General features: G+C 48.0%; 2 protein-coding genes across 4 annotated transcripts; one reads left to right on the top strand and one right to left on the bottom strand.

The window, feature by feature from the left end:
* Window positions 1-1366: 1366 nt before the first annotated feature.
* Window positions 1367-2555, top strand: LOC112466746 (arginine-glutamic acid dipeptide repeats protein-like). Its single transcript, XM_025035014.1, has one exon. The coding sequence runs from the start codon at window positions 1367-1369 to the stop codon at window positions 2039-2041; it is 675 nt and encodes a 224-aa protein (XP_024890782.1). The 3' UTR covers window positions 2042-2555.
* Window positions 2556-7421: 4866 nt separating this feature from the next.
* LOC112466714 (GTPase-activating protein CdGAPr-like) lies at window positions 7422-17551 on the bottom strand. 3 transcript variants are annotated; one of them, XM_025034966.1, is made up of 8 exons: window positions 17165-17551; window positions 15384-15583; window positions 15111-15248; window positions 14645-15049; window positions 14230-14560; window positions 13799-14132; window positions 12796-13711; window positions 7422-12724 (listed from the first exon to the last, which is right to left on the bottom strand). In XM_025034966.1, exons 2-8 carry the CDS (start codon window positions 15450-15452, stop codon window positions 10268-10270), a joined length of 4650 nt encoding a protein of 1549 aa, XP_024890734.1. In that variant the 5' UTR covers window positions 15453-15583; window positions 17165-17551; the 3' UTR covers window positions 7422-10267. The 3 variants fall into 3 exon arrangements, with proteins under 3 accessions (XP_024890734.1, XP_024890742.1, XP_024890751.1); XM_025034974.1 differs by lacking the exon at window positions 17165-17551 and adding an exon at window positions 16751-16941; XM_025034983.1 differs by lacking the exon at window positions 17165-17551 and adding an exon at window positions 16199-16618.
* Between the last annotated feature and the right edge of the window lie 2 nt (window positions 17552-17553).

Here is a 17553-nt window from a genome sequence, read left to right as displayed (position 1 = left end):
TTAAAAGAACATTCGCCGCGATGGTATCGTTACCTCGAACGACTTATGTATTATTTTTTGTTTTTAATAACGATGAGCCTTACAATTGTGTAAAAGAATATTTGCCGCGGTAGTGTCGTTACCTCGAGCAATTTATACATTTATTATTTGTTTTCAAAAACGTGATGCACTTTATAATTAAAGGAAAATTCACCGCGGTAATATCATTACTTCGAGCAATTTATACATATTTGCCGTTTTCGATAATGTGGCGCGCGTTACATTAATTTCCTAAAAGAAATTTTGCTGCGATAGTGTCGTTGTCTCGACTAATTTATTTTCCATTTTCGATAATCAAGTGATTTATATACCTATTATTTTCCATTTTCGATAACGTGGCGTGCGTTACATTAATTTCCTAGAAAAAAAAAAATTGTTGCGGTGGTATATTATTGCCTCAAGGAATTTACGTGTCATTTTCCGTTTTTCTTTTAATAACGTGATGCGCCATACATTGTCTAAAAGAAAATTTGCCGCGGTAATATAGTAACTTCAAGCGATTTACATATCATTTTCCGTTTTCAATAACGTGGCATTATATTAATTTCCTAAAAGAAAATTCACTGCGGTGGTGTCATTTTCTCGACGAGCAATTTACGTGTTATTTTTCGTTTTCGATAACGCAGTACTCATTCATTAATTTCCTAGAAGAAAATTCGCTGCGATGATGTCGTTGCCTCGAGTGATTTATGATACATGTTGTTTTCCGTTTTCGATAATTTGGCACGAGTTTTTCTTGACGGATGCGCTCGTTAAGCCACCCCGGGATTCACGGCGTACGAATATAAAAGCGATTATTTAACGAGACGACGGGAGACATTTCGAGAGCGATTTAAATAGTTTGGTCCATGGCGTTCGCATCCCATATACCAAAGTTGTTCGTCTCGGTAGACAAGATGGCTTCGTTCGGTAGGAAGGGCTAACCGAGTTACATAGACGTCTCCTTGGTAGCAACCAAGAAGGAGGTATCAGGAGGAGGGTGAGTAGGGTGGAGGGCATACAGAAGACGCGACCGCCTCGGCGTCTTTAGACTCGAGGCGAGCTACGTAAGGAACTCCGGCGGGGAGATTCGTTCCCTCCTTCGATGCCTCTCTTTCGCCGTCCTGTTCCGACTCCCGTTTACCCCTGTCTCTCTCTCTCTTTCTATCTCTTCCCCTTCTCTGTCTCTCTCTCTCTCTCTCTCTCTCTCTCTCTCTCTCTCTCTTGGAGAGAGAATTGCTCAATTACCTGTTAAGTGCTCGGTCAGACCTATATTCTCGATTGTGCTCACCGCTGAGGGCTACCGTAGGCCGTAGAAGCGCGTGCCGCGAATCCGACTTTTATTCAAATGTCACCACAATCGAGAGACAATATTAGAACCGGGAAACTGTCTTCGCTCGAGCGGAAAGTCGTGGAAGTATTAGCGTTGAGAAACCGATTGAGCGATAAAAATATCTCGTCGCAACAACGTTGTTTCGCTTGCAGACATGAGAAATCGGAAATATTCGCTCGGATATCGCTCCGGACAGTTTTATCCGGAAGTTCCCAACGAAAAGTACTAATCGACGATTGTTTGCTGATGTTGACAGAACGTCCCGTCGACTTTTCGCTGAGCGGCGGGCGCGAGTCGCGCGCGAGCAGTGACGCGCCCGCGGACTCCGACGACGAGGACGACGACGAGATCGACGTGCTGGGAGACGAGACGCCGTCGCCGACCCCGACGCCGACGGCGACGCCGACCCCGACGACACCGACGCCGGCGCCTACGCCGGCCCCGACGACGCCGACCTTGACGTCGACGTCTACGGTCTCGACCCCGACGTCGGCGCGAAGCGGCACCCTGCCGACACCTCTGTCGAGACGCGGCACGCCGCCGAGGATTCTTCATCCGACGATTCATCCGCATCCACATCCGCATCCGCATCCGCACTCGCATCCGCACTCACATCCGCATCCGCACACGGTCGGCCTGCACCATCAGCCGCAGCACGTCCAGCATTCCGCCCAACGCCAGCATCGCTGAGACGCGCCACGACGAGGGCGGGTGTCACCCGCTCATCTCTTACCAGGATCACGGCAACCACCACGCGTAGAAAGGAACGGGATATAATCTCTTCGTTGGTGGTACCGGGCCCCCCTTCCGGATGCACCCAGAAAGTTCACCTAGGCTAAAGAGCTCGGCGCGTATAACGAAGAACACGGAATTCGGTAGAGAGATCGTCCCCGCCCCGGAGGGATCGAGAGGAAAGAAGCCAACGTCTTTTCGTGTGTCTTTAAAGCAGTATTTACGTGTCACTGAAATAATTAATGCTGTTCAACGCGGAACGGTATTCCGTCGCCGGAGCGTCGCTGGATTTTTCCCGCTTACGTAACATAATAAAAAGGAAAAAAAAGCTAAAGAAATGAAGTTTTGCTGGTTCCGAAATCTCTACTTTTTATAGCGAAATACGGTAAATAAATATACGGTATTTGGTCTGTTGTTACTTTTTATAGTCAAGTGTGTAAAAATAGGCCGTGGTTTTCGTTGAGGAATTAAACTGTCATGCTCTGACGTGAATGACGTGATGTGTACACTTGTTTCTCCTCGATTTGTCTTTTCCCAAACAGTTTTCCGAAATTTCTAATATACGTAATATATATCTTGGGGGGGGGGGGGGGGGGAAAAGGAGAGAAACAGCGATTTTTATACCGGAAAAACGCAGACGTTGTCATAATGACACCAATGTTTTACGGACCGCTCGTGGCGTGCACCGACATTGACATTTAATTGCGTCGCGGGTCGTGGCGGACGACAATCGAGTCTCTTTAACGCGATCGTTTCGTTAATGGTCGGCGCGACATTTCGGTGTGCCTACGGTCCGAAGACATTTTCGCGAAAATTAACGAGGCGTCGAATCGACCGACGGGAGGGAAACTCAACTAATGAAGCTCGCGAGGTCCGCTTCGTTAACGCGTTGACTGCCATTATTAGCAATCAGCGCTATTGAAACGTTTTAAAACATTCATAAAAAAAGTGCCATTTAATATAAATTATAAAATTTTGGATGACACAAACAGCCAGATGAGAATGTGAGATAAAAAGCGTGCGATTCAAAACACGCTACGCTCTGTTAAATTCGTAGTATAATTCAAATTATACTCAATTTGAGTCATTTTTTAACCATCCCAGTGATTAGTCGAATCGAACAAAGTCGATTTATTTAATTAAATAAAAAATTTATTTATTTATGTAAACGGGATTTATAGAGGTCTCTTTAGTATACATATAACAATTATAATTATATAACATCAGGAAAATGCAGAAAAAAAGAAAAGAAGAATACAAAAATTACAAATTACAACTTATAGTACATACAAAATACAGATAAGATCTAATAAAGGTAGTAAAGTATATTGATCGCGTTTAACAGAGTTTAAAGATGTTTGAAAAAAATCTACACAATTGGAGAATTTGTTCGCCAGTAAGCATATTCTATTTAGGGGTTTGAATTTACCGTATAAACAATATAAAGTATGCAATTCTTCGTAAAAAATTAAATTGTTCCTAAGAGGCCTGTAGCACGATACTGTTACGCAAAATTCTGATTCACAAACTCGTTATGCAGATCGCGATAAGTAAACTAAGCTTATACATAACATGAAATCGTATACGTATGGTCAGAATTAACACATTGAACTTTCTGTAAGAAAAAACTAACTCTACCGACAAAGCGGTGTTGAATCTTTTCAATTATTGCACAATATTTGATGTCGATGCGTCGATGAATGGTCGATGTTGCATATTGGTTGATATTTTTGTCATCGTCGATCTCGTCATAGTTATTCTTACGTTAATTGAGCAATTATGAATATTTCTATAAGATTTCTTTTGTCTTTCGGTCAGTTTTATATTGATGTTTTGTATACTTACTGTGTATTCGATATAGAAACGTGGAGGGGAGAAAGGCCAAAAGACAATAGAAATCCAATAGAAATATTCGCGATTGCTGGATCAGCATAAAAATAATGACGAGGTCAAAGATGACAAAAATATCAACCAGTAGGTCGATAGCGACCATTCATTCATGCATCGATAGCAAATCGACAAATTGATTCGACTAATCTCATTTCTGGCCGAGATTCCCATAGATCGCCACTGCTCTCCTATTCAATACGTCGTTAATTTAACTAAAACAATGTTAATTCAAACCGCAATGAAGTTAAAATAATACCGTTTTGTGTTAAAATAATAAATTGCGACACATATGGTAATTAAAAAATAACAAAGTATTGGTTTAAATTTCATCCTTTAATATTTAACAGCGGTATATATAGTCTCGTTTAATCATATATGTAACACAATATTCCATTGTTCTACGATAACAAAAATTCTGCGATAAGACATTAGAAAATTCACCGGACGACACGTTGCAGCCCGTAATTACGACAATCGGGCATGTTTGAATGGTGATTACGCGCGGTCGCGTGAAACGATCGCGAGGCGCCGTTTTTAGCTACCTGTTGCGGCGACGTTAGATCGGCAAGATCGGCAAGTGCCTGTTAAGAAAAGGGACGATATTGTAGCGGACGGTAGAGATTTTCCAACGAGCGCGCGCGCGTGTCACGCAGGCGGTGAGGTGCTTGCGGGGCACGTCGTGCTTCCAGTTGGGGTGAATCCTAATACCCAGATAATGGGAAGTAATTGCGAGGGATCAGAGCGAGCGAAGCTACTCTGTCGGCTGTCGAGTTCGGGGGCAGCGGGATGCGTATAGAAAGAGAAAGAGAGAGAGAGAGAGAGAGAGAGAGAGGAGAGAGGGTGGCGCCGTGCCACGCTTCCATCCCTCCTTCCCCTCCTTCTCCTCTCCTTCCCTACTTTCCCTTCTCGCCGTTGATTCGCGGGGGTGGAGAAAGAGGACGAAGAGAGGATCGTAATCGTGTTATCGGGACGAAATCACGGGGTACATTCTCGGATACACATCGGATAGATGGATACGCGCGTCGGCGTCGCGTCCGTGCGCGAGATCAATCCGCGCGAGATTTACTTCTGGCCCTTCTGGCGAAAGATCTCGGTGAGAGAGAGGGGAGGGAGAGAGACAGAGAGGGGGGAGGGAGAGAGAGTTTGTATCGACGTCGCGCTTCGTGGCGCGTTTATAGCGACTCGAAGAAGAGCACGGCTCTTTCGGAATCTCGCGATTTCTTCCGAGCGACGCCGCGTTTGAGATGACTCTATCGCGAACAAAACACGAAGGTCTGGGATCAGTAGCGCGCGCTGGGGTGGCAGGGGGACGGAGGGGGGACTTGGCCTTTGATGCTCGGGAAGATAACGCCGGCGTTGCCAGGCTGGCCAGGTAAGCTGGTAAACTAAATGAGATCACGGGGCCATTTATGACGTTTATTAAATTCCGTTAAGACGTCTATTATTACGGTACGTAAATAAAGGGGGAGATTTCGCGCCCCTCGTCGAGGGAGACGGAGCGGAATGCGGCGAAAATAATGAAATAAAGGACAATGAAGTGGCAGGTACAATGGCCAATAGGGCATAGAACGAGAGTGAGGACGGGCAAGGCGCCAGCGAGCGGCGCGGTCCTCTCTCTCTCTCTCTCTCCCTCTCTCGTGTGTGGAAGGGGTGTTGCAACAAGGGGTTACAGAGCGCGGCGCGCTTTAGTTCGGCGGGCTAAATGCAGTGGGCGTGTTCCCATTACTTTCATTATTTTCAGTCGCCGGGGTTCGGCGGGTATCGATGCCCGAATGTAACCGTAGGTCGCCCGTGCGAGGCGCGTAAACGCGGCCGGCGAAAGATGGGCAACCTACGATTTTCGCCCAGAGTCGATATGGGATACTTTTTGTAGTTCTTATTAAATCCTGGATTCAAATCAGCGTAGAAAAATCGCTATGAAACAAAGGTCGATTCGACATTGAAACGAAAAGTTGAAACGATAGTTGAAGGTTCGTTGATATTTGCTGCAACTTCGATGTCAAATCGACCAAAATTTTAATTTCTTTCGACGTCATTCGACTATACATTACTAGGAATCCATCAATGGTGGCGACAGATTTGCGAAGAATTTATATCGGAGCGCGCGCAATGATACGCGTCGATCAAAGATCAATTTGATCCGCTCGAAAAAAAAAAATGAAAAAAAAAAAAAAAAAAAAAGGGGGGGGGGAATTAGGCCTCGAGGAGCAAAGTCGAGGGTGAACCGTTAGCCTAACAAGCTGTCAAGACGTCGCCGCGTGTCAATCCGCGGCTCTCCAACGATCCCCGAAATAAAGCCGCCTAAAACCCCCCCACAGCCGTCGGCCGAGAGAGTTTTCAGTCCGGCCGCAAAAAAACGTCTCTCTTTTTTCTCTCTCTTTCTTTTCACGCGAAAATTCCTGCTTGATTCGCGGGAGGATATGGCACACAAGAAGAGAACACGGAAGACACGTGATATATACGGAGGCGAGAGGAAAGGAGAGGAGATACTCGCTATAGAGACAACGGCGTTACTGCCCACGTGCCGTTTAACTCGATCACAGTGGCAATCTGGCCTCGTTTCAAGCTCCGGTTACTACGACGCTTCCGCTAACAAATAACATTGTCGTCGACCCTGCGGGGGCGTTCTGATTCGATTTGCGCACCGTGAAAGCGCGCTTGCCTCTCGGGGAAGGAGCGACGTGGCGAGAGGAGCGTGGATGGCGAGGAGCGACACGCGGCGAGGATGAAAGGCCCGTGTCGAAAATGCCGCCTATGTTGTCTCTCGGCGCGCTCCTAATCAGTCCGTCTCGTTTCGAGTAAGCGCGAGTCGGCGCGATTTTTGTTTAAAAGCCACTCTACCCCGTACGCGAGCTACAAGCTACAAGGTGAAGACCTGGGCACCCCGCGCAAAACACTCTCTTTCTCTCTCTCTCATTTTTGGTGCTTAAAAGAGATCCCTATCTACACGGCGTGTTTAAAAATAATTGCCGCGGTAGATCCGGTGATAGTCACGGAGTCGCCCTCACCTCGGCGCTTCCTGGCCTCTCGAGTGGCCCTCGTTCTACGATATAAAGGCGAACTCGTGCCCCCTCAGCGAGGGCACCCGCGGCCTCTTCCGCCGCCGGTCGAGTGGCACCCCACCTTTCATCCACTCTATCACAGCGTTTAAAGAAGTAAAGACTAAAGGTCCTTTATACGTGTCGAGTGAGCTCGCCTCAAGACCGCTCGAAAGCAGTCGAGGCTGCTCGTGGGGCAATGACGACGACGACGACGAAGACGACGACGACGGAGGGGTACGGAGCGTCCGGTTTGTCGGACGAAATTAAAAAAGGAAATATTGATACAACCCGCACAATTATTAATTATTATAGTCCCGTCGTTAATTACCAACGTCACAGCATGGGCGAGGAAGACAAGGGAGACGAGGGACGCGGAAATTCGAAGAAACATATGCGTCCCATCTTCCTCCGATTTACAGCATTTATATTTATTTCACGTACAACTTGCATATATTATAATTATAATCGACAAACAGTAGTCTCTCATAACGGAAACAATTATTATTATTAAATGCGATTATAACTAAAGGGGGGCAAAGATGCGCCCAGCCGGATGAGGCGTGAGCCTCCTACACTCAAAAACAAGATTACTATATGTCTATATATACATATATATATATGTATATGTATATATATATATGTATATGTATATATATATTAGCCTTTGAATATTAGAGAATTAGTCTTTGTGTTGTGTGTGTGTGTGTGTGTCTGTGTGTGTCGTTTTATAGGGAACTCTTTACTTTCTATACGGCTCTTAATATTGTTTCGTATCGTTTCTCTCTCTCTCTCTCTCTCTCTTTCTCGTGCCCTTAATAAGGATCTCTACAGACTATTTTGCGAGACTGCGGAATCTCAGCTTATTAAAAATACACATCGCTCGCGGATGTATCATTATTGCGCGTTATATTGTGCATAAGTCATTAGGTACCTCATTTGTAAGGGGTTTTCAGGCGTTGTCTAGACATATCTCTCTCTCTCTCTCTCTCCCTCTCTAGTTAGGCCATTACCATCTCGGATAAAAGAATCCAGGGAAGCGCGCGCGCGCAAGCACGACTATTGAATCTCTAAGTATTTTATCATTAACAGTCAATAAGTTAGTAAACGTGCACTACGCGTGCCTGAACACTGCTTACAGATTTGCACGATAGAGATACACGACTGAGATATTCGAGTGGGGATACGAGACACGCGAACGATTACACGGGGAAAGCACGGTAACACCGCGATCGTTGACGGTATCAATTCTTGGTTGCCGTACCATTCAGTCGACAAAAAAAATATTTTAACGTTAATTAACCGACATTAAAAAGAAACAGTCACGTGTTCGAAACGAAAACCACGGTTTTTCGAGTCCTCACTACGCATGCAAGAGATTTTAAACGTCATCGTTTCTAATCACTAATAATCTTAATTAAATATCTTGAGAATTTGTAAGAGATCAAAACGTATTTCAGCGTAAGGCTCTCCGAGTATTAAATTGTAATTTGTTCATCGCGTCCGCAGGTCGCAGACGCGAGCATCACTGAAATCGTACTCAACAATTAGCGTCGACAATTAGTCCCAGTCTTATTAAACAGTTCTCGAACCGTGCTTAAAAAAAAGAAACGCTCAGTTTGCTAAGCCTTTATAGAAAACAAAACAAAAAAAAACATTTCCGCGTGCGAAAACATCATCGTTCTCTTTTTCACAGAAGAGACCGATTAAAAATCGGAAATAAAAATAATAAAATGGGATAAAAGGAAACTAAAAACGTATGAACCATCGCTCTAAAGCGTCGTGCGACGTAACAGAAATGAGATGAGGCGATGTGTGAGCAGCAGAGCTGCTGCTTAGTAATCGAAATGTAATAAAACGCGAAGCCAATGCGCGCGATACACACTTAGGATATTAAGATAGAAGAACCACTTTAGTGTAATCCGATAGTAATCTTGATTTTAAGCTAGCCTTCCGTCGACAAGCGCATTGTTATAGAAATCAATATGTTACACACATATTAACTAACCGAGAGAATTAACATGTTTTCAAAAGATATATCTGTGGATGTCGTCATTATGGACCAGTCCATAACGCGAGAGTAACATTGGCGCGCGAATGAAACGCCTGGTTTAACGTCGCGCGAGCGAGTTCGTCGAGACTCCCTCGACCAACTCGGAAAGCGCAATTTAGTTAAACTTTATGTATGTACCAGAAATTTTTCACTCGCGAGAGAAAAATACTTATCTAAATTTCGGTAAAGTTACAATTTCGCTGTAAAAAGGCGACCAGATTTTACGCGGCTCGTAAAGGAATCTCTCTAAAAAATAAAATTCCAAGATGTACAATTTTTTTTTAAAAGATTTTACCTACGGTGTAAAAGCAACAGGTGAGTCCAACGTCTCGCGTGACGTCGTGAGAACCTGCACGAGATATTGTTGACTCTGGTACATACAAAGCAGCTGAAATGTTACATGCGCGTGCGCGTTTTTTCTTCGCTAGCGTAACAGTACAAAGAATATAAGTAAATATAAAAATCAAATAATAATATTAATAATAATAATAATTACAAAGAGGATCGTTATTTTAAAGCTTCTAACAATAATAAAAATGAATACTTTCCTTCGAGTTCGTAATAAATTAATAATGAGCTTTAAAAGCATTCGTACAATTCAGCTAACAATGGCGATCGACGATATGAAGATGAGTCATGGATCGCGTAACTCGTTTTATCATCCTCGTCGTAATTCACCTTCATTATCAACCGCGATAAGGCCGCGGCATCGGTGAGATTCAAGTGAAAGCGGTTCAGTGGATCTAGTGAAAGAGCGTTTGGCAGAATTACATAAACAATATGTCATCGAATGCAAAAGCGGCATTCGCATTCGTGAGTAGTACAAATAAGCCCAAGTTAGCGTACATACCTGGGATATAAATTCAATAAAAATATACGAGCGGTAAAGTTATGTAATTTAAGATAACGCCGTCTCTCTATTATTACCGTTTGGATACACGTTTGCTCGACCTCCCGTCATTCTAATTAGTTGCCGTGTATATTCGAAAACAAAAGCAGACGTGGCGTTAAGAACGAGGTTGAATTTGGTCATACGGTTGATTAATTCGACAGCCGCCCTACAATTTGCACTTGTTCTAAGATGCAGGTAGATAATGGATATCGCATTACGCGTTAACTGCTCAAGAACTTATTTATACTACTATAGAGAACGAGGGAACCCTAGCTCCCTTTCTTTCCTTGTCTTACGAAGACCGGATTTCATTAATGAAGAGAAGGTCTCGTAGCCCTCTGTTTCAACCTGGTTAATAACGCCTGCTCGCCGTCGTCCTCGGTTTTCGATGAAACTCCACGGAAACTCTCCGACCGATACTTGTCCCTCAAGAACGTCCTTCTCTCCTCTTTGTACTTTTCGATTCTTTCTCTACACTGCGGGTCCCCCAGGTCTAGGCCGCCGAGATTTCGCAATTGGATCTTCTCGGAGGCGCTCGAGCAGGTGCCGGAGCTGCTGCCGACGTTAGGCGTCGAGCAATGCTGCACGTCCTCGGACGTCGGTTTCACCGACAACGAGATGTCCTTCGTCATTCGATTGAACTTGGCCTCGTCCAGGGAGCGGCTCAGCGCCGCTCGAGTCGCCCTCGCGTGACGCGCCCGCAAGCAAGGTGGTAAATGCTGCGACGGCTCCTCGGATTTCCCCCTCGCGCAATCCAATTCTTGTCTCATCTTACTCTCTCGGACGATCTCCCTGCCGATCTCCGAATCAAAGCTCCTTCGCTCTCTGATTGTTTCGCTTTCATATTTTCTTCTTACAGGCGTAGACGCGTCTCCTACCGCGCCTCCGGATAATCTTTGCAGAGCTAGCTCCTGCAAAATCGCCGCGGTGTCTCGTGGCGGAAGAACCACCGTATCGTCGATGGTCGGCGACAAGGTGTTCGTGAATGTGCTCGACGTGTCCAACGTCCGTTCCATCACCTCGGACGCCCCTTCTGGCGCGTGTGCCACCTCGCAAGGCTCGGCCGCGTTCTCCGAAGGAATCCTCACTTCGGTGTTGCCTCGTATTCGATTAGCTTGCAAACTGACGCATTTGTGACCCTCGTCGCCACGTTTGGAAGCGCATTTGCGTATTTGTTGCGTATTACTCTGCTGCTTCTGCGAATTATTGTATCCAAAACTTTGGCACTTCTTTGACAGTCCGTTCGTACAATGGTCGTTGTCACGATCGTCTCGCGTAACGCTCGTCTCCTGATTTCCCTCGGATTTATTCAAGAATCGCGGATGATTCGTGACGTGTAAAGTGCGTGTCGCGCAATCACGCTGCTGCGCGCTCGTGTCTCTCGACAGACGGCGATAGTTCTCAAATGTTTCCGTTTCCGCAAACAGCTCCTTATCGTCACGTATCTCATTCCGATTTGTACCAAATACGTTCGCATTGTCCGCCTCGATGTAACACGCGCGAACCTGTTGCTGCTGCTCCCTCGCGTTAGACTCTTGGCCCGAATTAACATCCGTGCAGGAATATCGATTGCCATTCTCCCGATCGCGCAGTCGAGAATGGGTGTCGTCCGCGAGATTATCCTCGTTTACGAGACCAAAACTTGTCTGCGACTCAGCCTCTTCTCGTTCGAGCCCATGACTCGTATACTTCTTCGTATCGGTAACATCGAGTATCATCTCCTCGCTTTCCTGCATCGATGCACGACTTCCCGTCGAATTGTCGGAAGTCATTCCCATACGGAACGCGTCCGCGGTCGGAGGCAGCGTGAGCTCCAGCAGTGTTCCAGGAACGTTCTCCGACGCTGGATTCGCGTCGCTTTCCACAAAGGAATCGTTGGGACTAGTCGATTCGCTGATCGGTGTTATAAAGGAATTAGCTGCCGTTCCTCCAACAATCACCCAGTCGCCGGAGTCGTTGTTGCTACTCGTCGCGCGCGGATTTTCCGTATTGCTGAACACTTTGTCGGAGCTGTCGCAAATTACGAATCCAGACTCCTGCAGCTCCTGTAGAGTTTGTTCGCACGACATGGGAGAATCGAGATCGGTCGTATTGGATGGCAACCTCGGCAAATCAGCCACCGCGGTAAGATTATTTGGTGAATCAGTAGACTCGTCGCGTTCGTTAGCCGCCTCTTCTTTTTCTTTATACGATTTAGATGAGATCTCCACAGAATGCAAACTCAGCTGTGTTACGTCCTTACGGGATGCGGCAACTCCGCTAGTTACAGCTTCTTCGCACGAAGAGGAGGATAATCTGTTACACGGTGTCATCTCCGTATCGTTGAAAATCGAAGCGACCGCGCTCGATTGACTCGCGACGCGATTTTCGGTACGCGATGTGGTCGCGTTTCTATCGTGCAATTCCACGCGTCCATCATAAGCTATAATCCTCTCACATGGCTCCAATCTCTTATCTCGGTCTTCTAAATTTATAGACAACCTATGGCTAGGATCCGACGACTTTTCAGAAGATGACGCACTGGTCTCCTTCAACTTATTCGTATTACTTCCGTCGCGCTCGTCGCCAATCTCTAACGGCAAAGTGAAACTTCGAAAACTTATTCTGGGGCTATTAGCTGGTACCGGCGACGTAGAGTGAGACGTGCCCTGCAGCGTAGCGGGCGTTAACGGCGTAGAGGCTTCCGACAACAACGGTAGATAACCTGGGGTTTGTAACGGAGACGGTGTTTCGATACTGTGAATATCCGCACTTGTCGACACCATGACCTGAAAGATTCGACATAGATTAGACATGACGTGCATATAGAAAATGACTGAGACTAATTTACGTTAATCACCTGATCAGGACTTTGGCTGTCTATGAAACGCAACTCGACGTCGCAATGCAATCTTTCTTCTAAGCGAGATCGTTTCCTCTTAGACCCGCCGGTCGCGGCGGCACATTGATTTCCTTCGGTTCTTTGCCGACGCGGTGACGCTTCTACCGACGCCACTCCGCCACCTTCCTCCTCCGAAAGCATCCTCATCTCTCGTTCTTCGAGATCGAAGTTAAGTTGTATCTCTGAGAGATCCAACGGCGAAGATGCGTTAGGCGCATCAGCCAAGTGATCAAAGTACGAATCGTGCGAGACGGATCGACTGTGACCGCAGGTTCTGATGGGAGGTGGTCCTCCTAAAAGCGGACCCAATCCATCTTCGCCGTCTAAACTGTCGGCGCTTTTGACGGGTCTCAGGCGTCGCAAAGAGTTCAAGGAACTTGGCACTGTTTCCGCTTGAGGTGGCGTGCCAATTTGCCTCGTTTTTCCGACAGCGCCTCTACCGAATAGCGCCCTCCAATTTAGCGAGGGCGATCGTTTCGAGCCATTTCGTTTGCGTGGCAGCTCTATGACAGTGTGATAGCGCAAAGGAAGGCCAGCCGGACCCGCCCCAACCTCTATGTAATCAGGCTCGCCTCTGAGACTTCTGTTGCGCGCTTCCTCCAAAGTAAGCAATCGCGCGGACGTGGTGATCGCCAAAGACTTTGGTCTGCCAACAGGACCATCCCCGAATATGAGTTCCGCGTAGCAGACTAGAAATTCCGTCACGACCGCCTGAACTCCGACACCCTGAAGGGCCGCTACACCACCCACTTCCAACTCCTTGCACCTCAAGAGATTTGGCGCCCAGACGATGGCCACATTGCGCGGAGTCATACCTGTTTCCGTGCCACGCGCGGCTACCCTCACCAGATGACGCATCAAATATTCCAGTGTCCTGCGTACATTATTTGATAAAGATTAGAATAAATCGTCGACTCGTTGCCGCGACAGGTAACGAAAATGGAAATATGGATAAAACTACCTGTAATGTGGTGGCGGTAACTTTCTAACCGCGTCTCTCATACGTCTCAATCTCTCAGCGTCGCTACTGGCTTGAACCGCATTGACGAAAGTGGAGTAAAGTTGATACGTGCACAATGGATTCGGCAGCTCTCTAAAGTACATCTTCAATAACGATGCTACGGAGTGGATATCTTGCAGAATGCTCTCATCGGAATGCAACGCTGGTACCCTATCTTCGTCGAAGGCGTTCCGCAATTTTTGAATGTTGGACGTTACGCCACTAAGACGATATATACCGTCGACTAGACCATGTTTCTCTATGAATTCCGCGCAGCACGTCAAAACGGTAGGCACTACAAAACGAATAATCTTTTTCGTCTTCCTTCCTCTTTTATATAGTTTATACTCGATATATCTAAATTATAAAAAGTATGCTAGAAAAAAATGTACCGTCTTGACCAGAGTTTAATAGATGTTCTCCCAAATCGCAACCAAATACGCGCTCTCGCAGTATACCCGATTGCTTCAATCTCCTCCTAGAGGGCCGATTTAGTATGAAGGATCTAAAAAAGGCGATCAATTTGCCATGTTTCCGGAGCACGGGCTTTACTGGTAATCTCGATCTGACCGTCGTCGAAACCGTCAAGTGACGCGGCACTTTGTCCCCGATTACGGCGACGCATTCGGCCGGGAAAAATCCAACCGCGAATCCATGCTTTCCACGCCACCACGTACTTTCCCCCGGAGGGGGCATGTCTATAACGGATATCATGTCGCCTACCTGTTTATCATATTAAATCACTTGGATTAGTCAGAGCGCAAAGTTCTCATAGTACAAAAACTTGCAAGTTAGCTAATTGATTACCTGGAAAGAGATCTCGTCTTGGGCTTGAGCGGTGTAGGGTCTCACGGCGTATGCCGCGGCGACGGCTGGAGTATTGATAGGACAGGAATCCGATTCCGGCACCAGAATCCTTCTTCCCCTGTTATCGAGCTGTAGCCAATTTAATACCGGGCCACAGTTTAGGCCTTCGTGATTCAGCAGCGAGAACCGGCTCAAGTATTCCTTTAGTATATCACAGGCGTTTTTTGGCCGAACATCTGGAAGCTTCGTTAAGGAGGAAAACTTTCTGTCGAATATGCAGCGATGCAGCTGCTTATCGAACATGACGAAGTTGTCGTAGGACCTCTGTAGCGTCCAGCACGCGTCGCCGGATGTTATTCGAACGGCGTAGCTCTCCGAGTCGTTGGAACCCTCGTTGACGGATACCTGAAAGCCGAGCCGGTGTTTTCTTAACCGAACCTTCCGTGTGTTTCGCGTTTTGGCGTACCTCCAGAGTACCAAGCTCGACGTGCTCGTAATGAAAGTGGGCACACTCGTCGAGCTTCGGAAAGCGTGCGATGCTACTCATGTTGCTGCCAGAACTAACGGGCGTGCCGAAGTCGTCCGTCCGGTTACCGCTCAAGCCCTGCAATTTCATTCACACAAGGGAATTAAATTCCCTCTGGAACTTTATAATCGAACTTGTGTGTAATAAATTCGACATTCTCGTGCGAGCTTTTTTAAATCCACTAAAGCGCGACATAATTTTTAGTTTATTAACCTTCGTCTGAGACTCGATGTCGGTGAGCCGGTGAGCACGGGGCCTCTCTTGCGTCGACGGCCCGGGCATCTTTCGCAGCCTCTCCGTGGACGAGGACGAGGAGAACGAGGAGCCAGGCCTTTGACCCGATTTGCCACGCGCCAAGGTGGCCTTCTTCACGTTCCTCTCGATCGAGCCATCGCTTCTTTCCCGCAGTTTCTCTGCAGACACGACGGTGGAACTTGGATTATCGTGTTCAAAAGGACGCACTAAATCCCGGACGTCCGCGTAAAGGGCGTTTTATTCGCGTCATTCGGAGAACGATCACTTTTAACGTCTCGTTATCTCAGATCCGTTCATTTAGGACTAATAAATGCCCTTTGTTAAAGGCATCTCGTATTAAAATCGATAGAAATTCGAGTATCTTCACGGGGCACGGCGCAATTATCGACCGACCGAATTTCCTTCGCGTCTCCGCGATACGTCTCGGAACGTCTGCGATCGTCTCGCGAAAGAGAAACGACCTTTTTTTGGAATCGAGATCCGTCTGCGGCGGGTTTTTTTTTTTTTCTCCACGGCTCACCATATGCGCCGCATATCGCGCGACTTATCCGACGACCAACGCGAACGAAACTAAAAGCAAAGCCGCAGTCCGCAGTAAGTAAAAGGAAAAAAAAATCTCTTAACTACAGCTCCATCTCGACACGTCCCGTAAACGTTGTTACCGCGATAATGGCGATAACGAGAGCGAGAGATAAACATTAGGAACATTTCGGATGACAGGTCGACGGAACGTTATAGATTCTCGATTACATCGTTTCTCCGTCATCGGTTACCAGGAGGCACGGCGGAAGTCGTCGAGTCGCGTTGGACGCTTCAGGGCGTTTCGGCTCGATCGGCACCGCGCCCGGAGCCCGGAGCGCGATCGAGCGCAGGCCGACACCGACACGGACACGCGCGCGGGGGCTGTCGGCGCGCTTAACAAGGCGAGTCTATTATCTAAGGCGCGCGGAAGTGCCAATAACCCGAAGGCGGTGGCGGCAGCGGCGGTGACTCCGTTTCGGGCTGCCCGACATCGGGATGCCCGCGCCGAGGAGTGTCCCCCGCGCGCGGATTCACGTGCGCCGACAGCTCTGGCTCTCGCGACTCGCGACGCGTTCCGATACGCGGAAAATGATACGACGGATTACGGAGTAACGAAGCGACGGATTCACGGCATTCGCGCACGCGACTCGCGAGCGAGCGAGCGAGGGGGACCGACGGCCGACGTGTATATTTACATCGCGAGCGTACCGCAACCGCGCGACGTGAGGAGGGATCGCGGAGCACGGGGGGGATCGGGGAGAGAGAAAGAGAGAGAAAAAGAGAAGGAAGGATTGATATCGGACCTTTCCGCTTTCCGCACCGGCGAAATCGCGAAGTCGCGAAGACTGCGAACAGCTGTGGGTCTCCGCAGCTCACCCCCCTAACCCCTCTCTCCCGCGCTCGCTCCTTGCTCGCCAATGCTCGCCACTGTGCGGCTCGAATCTTCGCGCTGGGATCTGGGATATAACGGCGCTATTATGTCACGAGCGGTCTCTTTCTTTCTTTCTTGCCTCATTTTTTCTCTCTCTTTCTCTCTCTCTCTCTCTTTCTCGTTTCAACGCTTCGTCGCGCACGCTCGGGCGAGGATAAACTCGGGAGGGGAAAGAGGGACGGGTCGGCGCGATGCGACGCTACGAACAGGGCCGCTCTCATTCTCGCTGATTCTCGCATCCTCTCTTAACAAGCCGGCGCGGACTCGAGGGGGGAGAGAAACGTACCCGCCGTCGCTCCCGATTATTGAGAACCCCTGGTGGTCAGCCGGATATTTCGCCGCCTGCCGGAGAGGAAAGTCCGCGCACCCGCACCGTGTCCGCTGCCTCCATTTGCCTCCGTTTTACGTCGAGGCTGGTGCTCCTCGCGCGGGTGGAGCCCGACGAGACGGCGACGGAGGTGGCGATCTCGGTGCGATCACGGTCGCGTTCTCACTCCTCTGCATCACCGTTTCACTCACGCCGCCGATCGCGAGACGCGACGCGAGTATGTCTTTCGGCGGGGCGGCCGTGCGAAGTTAACCCAGCCTCGCGACGATCACAAACGGATCAAAGACGCTTCTCTCAACGCCGATGCCCACCCGCCCGCCTATCCGCCACTACTCCCCGACCTAACC

The sequence above is a fragment of the Temnothorax curvispinosus genome, unplaced genomic scaffold, assembly GCF_003070985.1.
Source record: "Temnothorax curvispinosus isolate PA1 unplaced genomic scaffold, ASM307098v1 QBEX01001596.1, whole genome shotgun sequence".
In the NCBI taxonomy this organism is placed as follows: domain Eukaryota; kingdom Metazoa; phylum Arthropoda; class Insecta; order Hymenoptera; family Formicidae; genus Temnothorax; species Temnothorax curvispinosus.
This window is presented reverse-complemented; position numbering and strand designations above follow the sequence as displayed.

What these genes read in the sequence shown, in the direction of transcription:
- LOC112466714 (XM_025034966.1), bottom strand. Translation starts at nt 15,452, where the DNA reads ATGCCCGGGCCGTCGACGCAAGAGAGGCCCCGTGCTCACCGGCTCACC. An exon ending in TCGAGCTTGGTACTCTGGAG is followed by an intron (nt 15,050 to 15,110) that starts GTACGCCAAAAC and finishes CTCGGCTTTCAG; the next exon opens with GTATCCGTCAACGAGGGTTC. An exon ending in ATTAAACTCTGGTCAAGACG is followed by an intron (nt 14,133 to 14,229) that starts GTACATTTTTTT and finishes TTCGTTTTGTAG; the next exon opens with TGCCTACCGTTTTGACGTGC.
- LOC112466746 (XM_025035014.1), top strand. Translation starts at nt 1,367, where the DNA reads ATGTCACCACAATCGAGAGACAATATTAGAACCGGGAAACTGTCTTCG.